Source organism: Narcine bancroftii, chromosome 4 (genome assembly GCF_036971445.1).
Source record: "Narcine bancroftii isolate sNarBan1 chromosome 4, sNarBan1.hap1, whole genome shotgun sequence".
Lineage (NCBI taxonomy): Eukaryota > Metazoa > Chordata > Chondrichthyes > Torpediniformes > Narcinidae > Narcine > Narcine bancroftii.
In genome coordinates, this window is record NC_091472.1 from 105025637 (window position 1) to 105038196 (window position 12560).

The window sequence follows — 12560 nt, forward strand, 5'->3', positions numbered from 1 at the left end:
GAACAGAATGCAGAATATTAAAAACTGATCTCAACGAACCAGCGAGACCTGGACCTTGCCAGTTGAAATGGAGTTCCAGATATGATGCCTTAATCCAAAGTTAACACCAGGCAGAGTCGTTGGACACAGAACCCAGAGGGGGAGGAACTATGAGGTGGCTGTGAAGCCATAAGAGATTGAACTTCTAGGTTGGTGAGAGGGCTGGACACAGCTCCATCACACCATATTTCCAGCCTTAATGGGAGATGGGCTTCATAATTTAAATAAGCTTTCACATCAAATTCTGAGTCTGAACTAATGTTTGGTGTGTGGGAGGTGGGGTTAACTGTAGATGATAAAGATCTGATATGAAAACAAAATGCTGGAATGGTTAGTGGTCAGACAGCATCTGTGGAGAGTGAAAAAGACATTTTTTTTTAATGTTCACTGACATTTCTATCCCAGGAATGTTAAACCTGTGCCAGCTGTCAGGATTTCTGACATTTGCAGCATTTTCCCTTCATGTCTTTAATAAGGATTTGACCAATGATTGTTTCCACAGCCACGTCCTTCCTTGAGAAATATCTCCAGCTCCAAATAACTCTGTGGCAACCCTCCCTATCACAGATATTCCCTTCACCCCATCCGTCTCTCACTTTCTAAAACTCATTTGTTTTTCTATTTTTTTTCACAATTCTGATGAAGAGTCTTGGACCTGAAATGTTGACTCTTTCTCTCACCACGGACCTGCTGAGCATTGAATAACACAAATGATGCTGATGTCTCAAGGAACCAATGATCTGCTGGAGGAACTCAGCAGGACAGGCAGCATCCATGGGGAGAAATGGTCAGTCAACATTTCAGGTCAGGATCCCTTTTCAAGGCTAAACAAAAGGTTCCAACTCAAAGTGTTGACTAGCCATTTCTATCTCTGGGTGTAAAATACAAAAGTCTGCAGATGCCATGATTGAAGCAAAGACACAATGCTGGAGAAACTCAGCAGGTCAAACACCCTTGGGAGATTCCTGTCATTGATATGGAGAGAACAAAGGTGCTTATCAAAGTAATCTCCCAGCCTCTCCAATGTAGAGAAGGCCACAACAGGAGGACTGGATTCAGTAAATGACTCCCGCAGATTCATAAGTGAAATGTTGCTTCACTTGGAAGGACTGTTTGGGGCCCCGAATGGTGCTGAGGGAGGAGGCACAGGAGAAGGTGCCAAGGAAGGTCCCTTGTCCACTTATCCCTACCCACTAATCGGCCCCTTGGCACCTTTCCCTGCATCTGTAGGAAGTGCCACAACTTCTGCCCTCTCCTCCTCCCTCACCACCATTTGGGGCCGCAAACCGACCTTCCAAGTGGAGCAAGACTTCACTTGTGGATCTGCGGGAGTCATCTCCTGCATCCTGTGCTCCTGTTGTGGCTTTTTCTATATCAAAGAGACTGGACGCAGACTGGAAGATTGCTTCACTGAGCACCTTAGCTCTGTCCGCAACAATGACAGGAATCTCCCAGTGGCCAACTATTTCAATTCTGTGCCCCACTCCATTCCAACATGTCTGTCCATAGCCTCATGCACCGCCAAACCAGGGCCATCCATAAATTGGAGGAGCAACGCCTAATCTCTAACCAGATGAGATTAACATCGACTTCTCCGAATTCTGCTAGCCTACTCTTTCCTGTCTCTCTGTCTTCTTTCCTCCAGCTCTCCACTTCCTTCCCTTTCCATTCCCTGAATCATCTGCCCTCTGACCCCCCCCTCCCAATTGCCCTATTTGCTGCTGTGCCCTCCCTTCCTTGTTCATCTATTACCTCCTGCCTGTGGGATTGTCCTCCTCCCCATCACCATTTTGTTTGGGCATCTGCCTACATTTTGCTCATACCTATCTCTAGGTGTTGCCTGATCTGCTAGGTTGCTCCAGCATAATGAGGGATATAGGTGGACCAATTGTTTTCAATCAGTTTGTTTTGAGGAGATGTGATTTTCTTTGGGGAAGTATTGGTTTCTATTTTGGTCAGTACAATGCCATGTTCAACTCGACCATTTGAATATGTACTCATTTGCTGCAATTCTTGATGTCACATGAGTTTCTGTTGAAATTTCCTGTGTCAGCTTAATTTATTTTTTTTTTAAATCCCAGGGTTGTTTTATCTACAAGTGTGAACTAGGTTTTGAACTTATTTTTTTTTAATTCATTTAGATGCACAGCATGGTAACAGTCCTTTCTGGCTCATGAGCCTGTGTTGTACAAATACACCAATTAGCCTACAAACTCCCGACATTTTTGGAGGGTGGGAGGAAATCTGAGTACCTGGAGTAAACCCATGCAGTCATGGGGAGAGCATACAAACTCCGTACAGTGAGCGCCAGATTTAACCCGTGTCCCATAATAATGTTGGACTAACCGTTACACTAACTCTGCCACCAGATTGTATACTATTGTGGCCAGCATTTATTGTCTGTTGTTAAAGGCCCTTGAGATGCGGTCCTTCTGCTGATCGGAGCAGGGGTCCAGGCTTTGTGGCAATGTAGGAAAAAAGCTAAGTTTCCCATTCAGGATGTTGTTGGGGAAGCTGGTTGGATAAAGATCATGGATTTGGGAGTTGTCCAAGTAGCTGGTGAGTGACAGCAGTGCCTATTGTAGATGGCATGCATCAGTGCAATGGTGTTCTGGCAGAGGAGGGAGGGAATGAATAGGGCGAATGTGGTTTGCCAAATCTAGTGGAACTTCTTGTATGTTATGGGGCTACACTTGTCCAAGCAAGTAGAGAACATTCAAACATACACCTTGTAGATGGTGGAATGGCTTTTGGGTGTCAGGAGTTGAAGCGATCACTGCTCAATCCCAGCCCTATGGATTGATGTGGGTATCCAGACAGTGGTTGTTCTCAGGGAATGTAGATCAGTGTTGGATCATTGTTTCTTTCCTTTCTCTCTATGATCTTTTGGGGACTTGACAATGATTATGCTTTTGATCACCAAGAGTAGCAGGTCAAGTAGGTTAATGATCCAAATAGCATTGGAAAAAAAAGCAAATGAATGTGGGAAGAGGGTAGAATCAACAGACAATAGCTTCAAGAGTTTATTATCTTGTCCTTGTCCATAATACATCCTACAACAAACAAGATGGATGATATAGGTATTTAGCTCTGCTGTTTGAGCGATATTAAAACATGTAAGGTGACTTCATCGAAGTATATAAGATAGTGTGGGCAGCCAGCACCTTTTACCTGGGGTGGCCATAGCAAGTTACAGAGGAGCTCAGTTTAAGGTGAATGGAGGTAAAATTAGGGAAGATGTTAGAGGTAATTTTTTTACCCAGACAATTTTGGGTGCCTAGAATCTCAGATAACTATATGGATGGAAGAAAAATGGAGGGTTGTGGATGTGAGGTATGGAAGGAATATATTATTGTGGAGTAGGTTTACATAGGTCAGCACAAAATTGTGGGCTGGAGGGCTTGTACAGTGCTGCAATGTTTCATGTAACATGATGGAAGTTCTTGCTCATGTAACGACATTGGTGTGTGGTGTTTTCAGGCACAATATGAGTTGTTCTCATGGAACTGATTTGATAAAGGTCTGTATTCATTCAACAATGTTATATTTGATGTTGAATGAAACAGATCTCTAGATCAATTAACTTTTACATTCAGTTCTTTAGTATGTCGGTCAATTAATGAGTTGAAATAGCAAATGCTCCTGTTCCTGTTAGTGAAAAGAGGATGGAACACAAAAGTAGAGAAGACTTGCCCCAACTATATAGGACATTGTTGAATCCATCCATGCCTGGACTATTGCAGATTGGGCTGAAACATGCTGGAGCTCAAAAGAATTCAAAGGGAATATTAGGAGAACTTCTTCCCGCAGTGAGTGGTGAGAGTGTGAAACAAGCTGACAGCTGAAGTGGTGAGTGTGGGATCAATTTCGACATTTAAGAAAAATTTGTATAGATACATAGATGGGAGGGACATGGAGGGCTATGGTCCACGTGCAGGACAAGGCAGAATAACAGTTTGGCACAGACTAGATGGGCTGAAGGACCTGTTCCTGTGCTGTAGCATTCTGGCTAGTGAAATAATCAGATTGGGCAGTATAGAAGCAAGATGACCAACATGCCAAGCCCTGCTAATTTCATTTACCTGCAATGATTCCATATCTCACTGTGTCCTGTTAATTTAAGTGCCTCTCCAGATACCTCTTGAATGTTCATTTTATCTTTTTGGGTTCAAATTTATCCCTTCAAATTATTTTAAACCTTCTCCCCCTCATCTATAGCCCATTACCTCTAGTTTTAGACACCCCTGCCATGGTTTCAGTGGGACCTTAGCAGGGTCAAGTACTGTGAGGGTATTTTCTCTGTCAGAGAATCAAAAATTAGGTTCAGAATGAAGGGTCACTCATTTAAGGGAACTTTCTACCCACAAGAGCCATGGAGGCTTTCTTTGCGTTGAATTAAGGTTTGTCCTCTCAGGGTATTGAGGTTTTGGGACAGACATATTCTGAGTTCTCTATCCCCTCTTGACTGCACCATTCAGTCTGGTCCAGCAGGGAGGGCAGTGCTGATGAAGAGCTGCACTGTTGTTGGTGCCACCTTTCAGATGAGAAATTAAAGATCATTTCCCTTTCTGACCAGAGGAGCAAGATCTCAGGATGCAATTTCAAAAAAGGTAGAAAGTATTCTGGAGATTACCACGGTAATTTTGATGGGAAAAATGGATCAGTCAAGAAGGTCGGATGTGAGGATCAAAGTCAGTTGCCAGTTCTCATGTTTGAGGCTCTAATTAGTGAAGTGATTGTCTGATATCGCTCATAAAATATAGGAGCAGAAGTAGGCCATTCGGCCTGTCAATTGTAGCATCAGTTACACAGAAGAAAGATGGTCAGGCATTTACCAACAAAAATGTGTTGGCATATCAAAACATTCAATAACCAATGAAATTTTTTTCTATTTCCCGATTGTAGTCCTTTTTCATCTTGGTTACATGAGTTTTTCAAGCTTTGTTGGGACCAAGGTAAACTGCCTCAGGATCTTCGTGATGCCACCATCATCACCCTGTACAAAAACAAAGGCGAGAAATCAGACTGCTCAAACTACAGGGGAATCACGTTGCTCTCCATTGCAGGCAAAATCTTCGCTAGGATTCTACTAAATAGAATAATACCTAGTGTCGCCGAGAATATTCTCCCAGAATCACAGTGCGGCTTTCGCGCAAACAGAGGAACCACTGACATGGTCTTTGCCCTCAGACAGCTCCAAGAAAAGTGCAGAGAACAAAACAAAGGACTCTACATCACCTTTGTTGACCTCACCAAAGCCTTCGACACCGTGAGCAGGAAAGGGCTTTGGCAAATACTAGAGCGCATCGGATGTCCCCCAAAGTTCCTCAACATGATTATCCAACTGCACGAAAACCAACAAGGTCGGGTCAGATACAGCAATGAGCTCTCTGAACCCTTCTCCATTAACAATGGCGTGAAGCAAGGCTGTGTTCTCGCACCAACCCTCTTTTCAATCTTCTTCAGCATGATGCTGAACCAAGCCATGAAAGACCCCAACAATGAAGACGCTGTTTACATCCGGTACCGCACGGATGGCAGTCTCTTCAATCTGAGGCGCCTGCAAGCTCACACCAAGACACAAGAGAAACTTGTCTGTGAACTACTCTTTGCAGATGATGCCGCTTTAGTTGCCCATACAGAGCCAGCTCTTCAGCGCTTGACGTCCTGCTTTGCGGAAACTGCCAAAATGTTTGGCCTGGAAGTCAGCCTGAAGAAAACTGAGGTCCTCCATCAGCCAGCTCCCCACCATGACTACCAGCCCCCCCACATCTCCATCGGGCACACAAAACTCAAAACGGTCAACCAGTTTACCTATCTCGGCTGCACCATTTCATCAGATGCAAGGATCGACAATGAGATAGACAACAGACTCGCCAAGGCAAATAGCGCCTTTGGAAGACTACACAAAAGAGTCTGGAAAAACAACCAACTGAAAAACCTCACAAAGATAAGCGTATACAGAGCCTTTGTCATACCCACACTCCTGTTCGGCTCCGAATCATGGGTCCTCTACCGGCACCACCTACGGCTCCTAGAACGCTTCCACCAGCGTTGTCTCCGCTCCATCCTCAACATCCATTGGAGCGCTTACACCCCTAACGTCGAAGTACTCGAGATGGCAGAGGTCGACAGCATCGAGTCCACGCTGCTGAAGATCCAGCTGGCTGGATGGGTCACGTCTCCAGAATGGAGGACCATCGCCTTCCCAAGATCGTGTTATATGGCGAGCTCTCCACTGGCCACCGTGACAGAGGTGCACCAAAGAAAAGGTACAAGGACTGCCTAAAGAAATCTCTTGGTGCCTGCCACATTGACCACCGCCAGTGGGCTGATAACGCCTCAAACCGTGCATCTTGGCGCCTCACAGTTTGGCGGGCAGCAACCTCCTTTGAAGAAGACCGCAGAGCCCACCTCACTGACAAAAGGCAAAGGAGGAAAAACCCAACACCCAACCCCAACCAACCAATTTTCCCTTGCAACCGCTGCAATCGTGTCTGCCTGTCCCGCATCGGACTTGTCAGCCACAAACGAGCCTGCAGCTGACGTGGACTTTTTACCCCCTCCATAAATCTTCGTCCGCGAAGCCAAGCCAAAGAAAGAAGACATAACTTATTATCTGCCCTCTAATGAAGGCTTTCATTACATCCCATAATATAAATTTGTCTGTCACTGATTCTGTACTTATTTCAAAGTACATTTTAATTTGGCTTTCAATAAATTCTCTAAATTCCTGTCTTTTAAGTAGCATGGAGTTTAACCTCCATCTATATGTTCTTGGTGGGATATCCTCCAGTTCTATTGCTAATAACAGGGGTGAGTGATCAGATAGTCTAGCTTTATACTCGGTTTTCCTAACTCTCCCTTGAATATGGGCTGACAACAAAAACATATCAATCCTTGAGTATGTTTTATGCCTACTTGAATAATATGAATATTCCTTCTCCCTTGGGTGCTGCCCTCTCCATATATCCATAAGTTTCATTTCCTGCATTGATTTAACCATAAATTTGGCCACTTTATTCTTTTTGCTAGTCTTTCATCCAGTTTTATCCAACATTGGATCCAAATTAAGGTTAAAATCCCTTCCTATCAATATATTTTCCTGGGTATCTACAATCTTCAAAAAAATATCTTGCATAAACTTTTGATCCTCTTCGTTAGGTGCATATATATTGATCAAATTCCAGAATTCTGAATATATCTGACACTTTATCATTACATACCTCCCTGCTGGATCTATTATTTCCTCCTCTATTTTGATTGGTACATTTTTATTAATTAATATAGCTACACCTCTGGCTTTTGTATTATATGATGCTGCCGTTACGTGTCCTACCCAATCTCTCTTTAATTTATTATGTTCCACTTCAGTTAGATGTGTTTCCTGCACAAATGCTATGTCTATTTTTTATTTTTTCAGTAAATTTAAGTCTTTTTCGTTTAATTTGTTTATGTATTTATATTAATATTTATAGTCATATAGTTCAACATGGCCATCTCATATCCTGTTTACACCTCATTTCCCCTTCTCAACACCACCATCCCCCTTTTCCCCATTTTCATCTCTCAGTTTTCCCTTTTTGAACTCAATGTATGACAACACTTTTAAAATATAAAATACTTCAACAACTCCCACATCTAAAATTCCCTTAACCCCAAATGTTCCCCCCCCCCCCCTGAGTTGCCCCTTATCCCTTGCCGGGCAACCATAACTTCCCTCTCCATTTGGTTTGCCAAACCGCTCGCAAGCATCAACTGATTTCGCAGTTACGAAATAACCAATGAATTTTTTTTCTGAAGTGTCTTTAATCTTATAGTATCAGAGATTTGCAAACAGTAGAATGATAATGATAATGGTCATCTGCATTAATGGAAGTGCTTGGAACTTCAGGGTAACCTCTCTGATCGCGTCAATATAATGCCTCCTGTAGAATACCATCTCTGATAACACAGCTCACCGTCGGTGTTGGCTTTAATTTCTGACCAGAGACGCGTCTATTTGAGTGTGTCTTTTGACTTGGATGCAGTAGTCATTGAACTGGGTAATATGTAACAAGGCTAACATTATTGTGAATCAAACATATGGTTGATGCACAATTAAATTTAAATTTAATTTAAAATATTTTAAAATTTAAATTTGGATGTACAGAATGTTAACAGGCTATTTTGGCCCACGAGTCTGTGCCTCCCAATTTACACCCAATTAACCTACACCCCCGGTACGTTTCAAATGGGGGGAAGAAAGGGGAGTCCTGGGGGAAAACTCATGTAGACCACAGGGAGAACGTACAAACTCTTTACAGACAGTGCAAGATTCGAACCCAAGTTCTAATCGCTGGCGCTGTAAATGCATTGTGCTAACTGTTAAGCCAACTATGTTGTCCAAACTGTTTGAATTGCCAACTGTAAAATGACAGATAATTCATCTTTCCTCAAGGGTTTGATGAGCCAAATTTAGTTTTTTGCCAGTCCTTATAGTCTAGAATTATATTAATTTCAATTTTGTAACCTATGCTTGTGAATGTTGAGCACATAATTTCTGAGCTGGTCATTGAGGACTAGAATACCACAGTGGACCCATGTTCCATGAAAACACAGAGGACATTGGAGAGGGAGTTAAATTATCTCTGCACTTAACCCTGTATTAACATCCCCATTGTACCCTCTTCTTGCAGGTCCAGTTGGTGTGAGATGGCTTTTCGTAGAAACTCAAGAAACCCGGGGGACACGATATTTGCCTGGATATTTCTGCCTCTACTTCTTGTCCTTGCTCTTCCTGAATCTTCTGATTGGTAGGTGACTCTGGGGAAGTGTGAGGGACTTGGTCAAAAATACTGATATGTCATGCTTTGAAGTTACAAGAAATGACTGGTGTCGGCTGCCTCACAGGCCCAATGACCCAGATTCAATCTTGACCTTAGTGCTGTCTGTGTGGAGTTTACACATTCTTTCTGTGACGGTTCCATCTCCCATCCCAGAGGTGTGTAGTTTGGAAAGTTAACTGGTTGTTAATAAAATCACCCGTAATGTATAGGAGAGTGATAGAAAAGGGAAGAGATTGATAGGAATATAATACAAAATTAGATTCATGTAGGATTAACTGGTCAGAAAAGGAACTGGATGCCTGAAAGAATGTACATTATATATTTTTTAATTAGACATACAGCACAGTTATAGATCCATAAGCCTGTGTCACCCAAATATACCAATGAAAAAAGTCCTGTATATTTTTGAAGCTAAGTGTGAAGTTTTAAAAGAAATGCTGGAAAATGGAATCCTACAGTATGTGGCAAGTGATATTGGCTGGACAAGTTTATTGGTGACAGGATCTGGATGCTTTAGAAAGGGCACAGAAAAGATTTACATGGATTATGCCTAAAATATACTTGCGTTGAATGAGTGAACCAACTAATTTTTGTGCTGTCATTGACAATTTCTCTCTTTTTGATAGATAAGTAAGTATTCACAATTGCAGTTCGTGCAAAGTGATGTTTCAGTAGTAAAAGTTGAAATGTTGAATGTTAAGCTATGAAATTAAGCATTAATGTTGTGTGTGGTGTGATCTCTTGTAGTTCCAAGCATGAATGGCACAGCCTGATCTTGTCCCAGCAGTGGCCTCAGACCGTATGCCTGGTGAGTTTGCAAGTGTTTGCGATGTGGATACTTACGTCTCTGTAAACGTACTCACACTGAAATTAAAAGATGCAGAATCAAATACACAAACTTTGATTGATAATGTTGTTTTCTTTAATCTGAACTTGTTGATTTATTTTAACGACCCCACATGTGAGTCCACGTCTTTTATGCGTGTTTGATTCGAAGATGTTTATTGAGTCAACTTTCTCGTGTTAAAATTCATTTCAAGTTTGTAACAGTGTTTGGTCCTGAAGTTAAAACATTAAAACGGGTGCCACTGATGTTCAGTGGCTTTATATTCTGTGGCTGGCAGAGGATTAGATGCCAAAGTGTGTCGGGTGCCCATCCTATTTGGGTTGGGTTGAAGTTGGTATTGGTGAGACCTCCTCATGAGAAGCAGGCATCAGAACCAGAACAGAGAACAATAAGGGCTCCCGAAGGGCCCTGGGTCCAAAAGGCTTCCTCATCATGTGGGAGGTTTGTTCTGGGCTCAGGTTTGAACTGATTTGGAGTCTTGTGCAGCTGCAGAGGCTGGGGAAACTCTGGAAGTGAATCCACAGACACTCAGTGACTCTGGGAACTCTCTTCTGCATCTTTCTGTGACTCTGAGGGGCCCCAGGCAATACTAATGCTAAATCCTTGTCTGCCTTATGGCTGCCTAAAGGCAATTCCATGTAATAATTCTTTTCTGCTTTATTACATAATAATAAACAGTATCTTATCTGTTTTGGGGTTTAAAATTTGAAGAGAGGAGGTGGTGCCTGATAGGGTTCTTGTTCTAGTCTATTATCCAGTGGCTGAATCTAACTGGACATTTTTCAATTTCTTGTTTTAGAGATACAGCAAGGTAACAGGCCCTTCCAGCCCACATACCTGTGCCCCCCAAATACATGAATTAACCTGTAAATCCTGTACGTCTTCAGGATGTGTGAGGAAGCTAGAGCACCTGAAGAAAACCCACACATACACGGGGAGAACATACAAACTCCTTACAGGCACCACCGAGGTCGCTGGTGCTGTAATAGCATTGTGCTAACTGTAATGCCCATGGGATGGAGGCACGGCTAGTGGACTTGCTGCCTCACAGGCCCAATGACCCAGATTCAATCTTGACCTTAGTGCTGTCTGTGTGGAGTTTACACATTCTTTCTGTGACGGTTCCATCTCCCATCCCAGAGGTGTGTAGGTTGGAAAGTTAACTGGTTGTTAATAAAATCACTCGTAATGTATAGGAGAGTGATAGAAAAGGGAAGAGATTGATAGGAATATAATACAAAATGAGATTCATGTAGGATTAACTGGTCAGCACAGACTCAGTGGACCGAGTGGTCTGTTTCAATGCTGTATGGGTCAATGAGTTCACATCAAGGTACAAAGAGTCAGTTGGAACCAAGGAGAGAAAGGAAAAGTGAATTATAAGGGAAACTATATTAATCACGATTAGTGTAGCGGTTAGCGCAACGCCTTTACAGTACCAGTGATCAGGACCGAGGTTTGAATCCCGCACTGTCTGTAAGGAGTTTGTACGATCTCCCTGTGTCCGTGTGGGTTTTCCTTGGGGGCTCTGGTTTCCTCCTACTGTTCAAAATGTACTGAGAGTGTAGATCAATTGGGTGTAAATTAGGCAGCCAGATTCATGGGCCTGTTACCGTGCTGTATGTCTCAATAAGAATGATAGAGAGACATTATTAGGAATAAACAATTGTTTGAGTTTTCATTTTGGGGCATTTTTTTGAGAGGCAGGTATTGTTCAGAATCTCATTCATGCTCTCTGTGATAAACAAGATGAAGTGGTTGTCAGAGTGAAGTCATAGAACCGTACAGCACAGAATCAGGCCCTTTGGCCCACTATGCCCATGCTAATCCTTTAACACTTCCACACTAATCCCACTTGCTCAGATTAATACTGTAAAGTAAGGAAGAAGTGGGCAAAGAGTTGAGAAGTGAAAGAAAGAGAAATGGATATTTTGAAGAGGAGAAAACAACCTGATAGTGAATATTCTGAAGAGTCTTTTGTCCTTGTCAGAGTAGCTCAGAAAGTTTGTGAAATGATGCTCCTGCTTTCAGAACTCATCAAGAGAAGCTAAAAACTCTCAAAGGCCCATCTGACTTGGGTAAAGTGAAGATGCCATAGCTTGTTATCTGTTCCACTTTGCCTTGTCCCTTGTTTCCTGTTTAAGGATTGCAAGGGTCGTGTGTCGATTATGTGAAAGGACATAAAGGGCATGATAATGTCACCACTGAGAGGAGAGTGGGGTTATGAGGGCTATGGTCTGGGTGCAGGTCATTGGGAACTAGGTAGAGTCATAGTTTGGCACAGACTGGAAGGGCTGAACAGCCTGTTTCACTGCTGTAGTGTTCTGTGGTTCTATGTAGTGATGGGACATCACATCACACAAGGTCTAAACTGCCTGTAAATCATTAAAAGTTTCACTGTTCTAGATGGCAAATGAAACATGCAAAGTTCCTCTACCCATTGACTACTGGACTATTCATGGACTCTGGTGAGTAGATACTTTCATTCACAGTCTCACATCAATACTCTGATGTGTCTCATCTCTAGTTCAATATGATATTTCAAAGCAATTCCCAGCCAATGACTTTTGGAGACTAACGGTGGTTGATTTATGGGTTGATCAGATGACGGACAAGATGAACGAGCAGTAAAAACTGCCTGTTCTTTACTCTGTTATGCTGGGAGTTACTTCAACTATCCGAGAACTTGGCTTGCTGATTGGCTGAAGGACAGCTTCCCAGCAACTCTGTAAAGATTCAAGGTTGCTGAGACCAGCGTGGATTACATGCTCCTACCTTGGAACATAAAGTGTAAGACCATCAAGCACCCCTCTGTAGTTAAAAAGGAAAATCTGCAGCAGCTGGAG

The 12560-nt window shown here is 42.7% G+C and overlaps 1 protein-coding gene across 2 annotated transcripts in view; it reads left to right on the plus strand.

Moving 5' to 3' along the window:
* LOC138760938 (ribonuclease T2-like) overlaps positions 1-12560 on the plus strand; it is a 30899-nt gene that overhangs the window by 2613 nt on the left and 15726 nt on the right. For both annotated transcript variants that reach the window (XM_069932325.1, XM_069932326.1), the window contains exons 2-4: positions 8718-8834; positions 9615-9675; positions 12121-12182. In XM_069932325.1, the coding sequence (XP_069788426.1) occupies positions 8718-8834; positions 9615-9675; positions 12121-12182 (240 nt within the window). The remainder of the gene's footprint in view (positions 1-8717; positions 8835-9614; positions 9676-12120; positions 12183-12560) is intronic.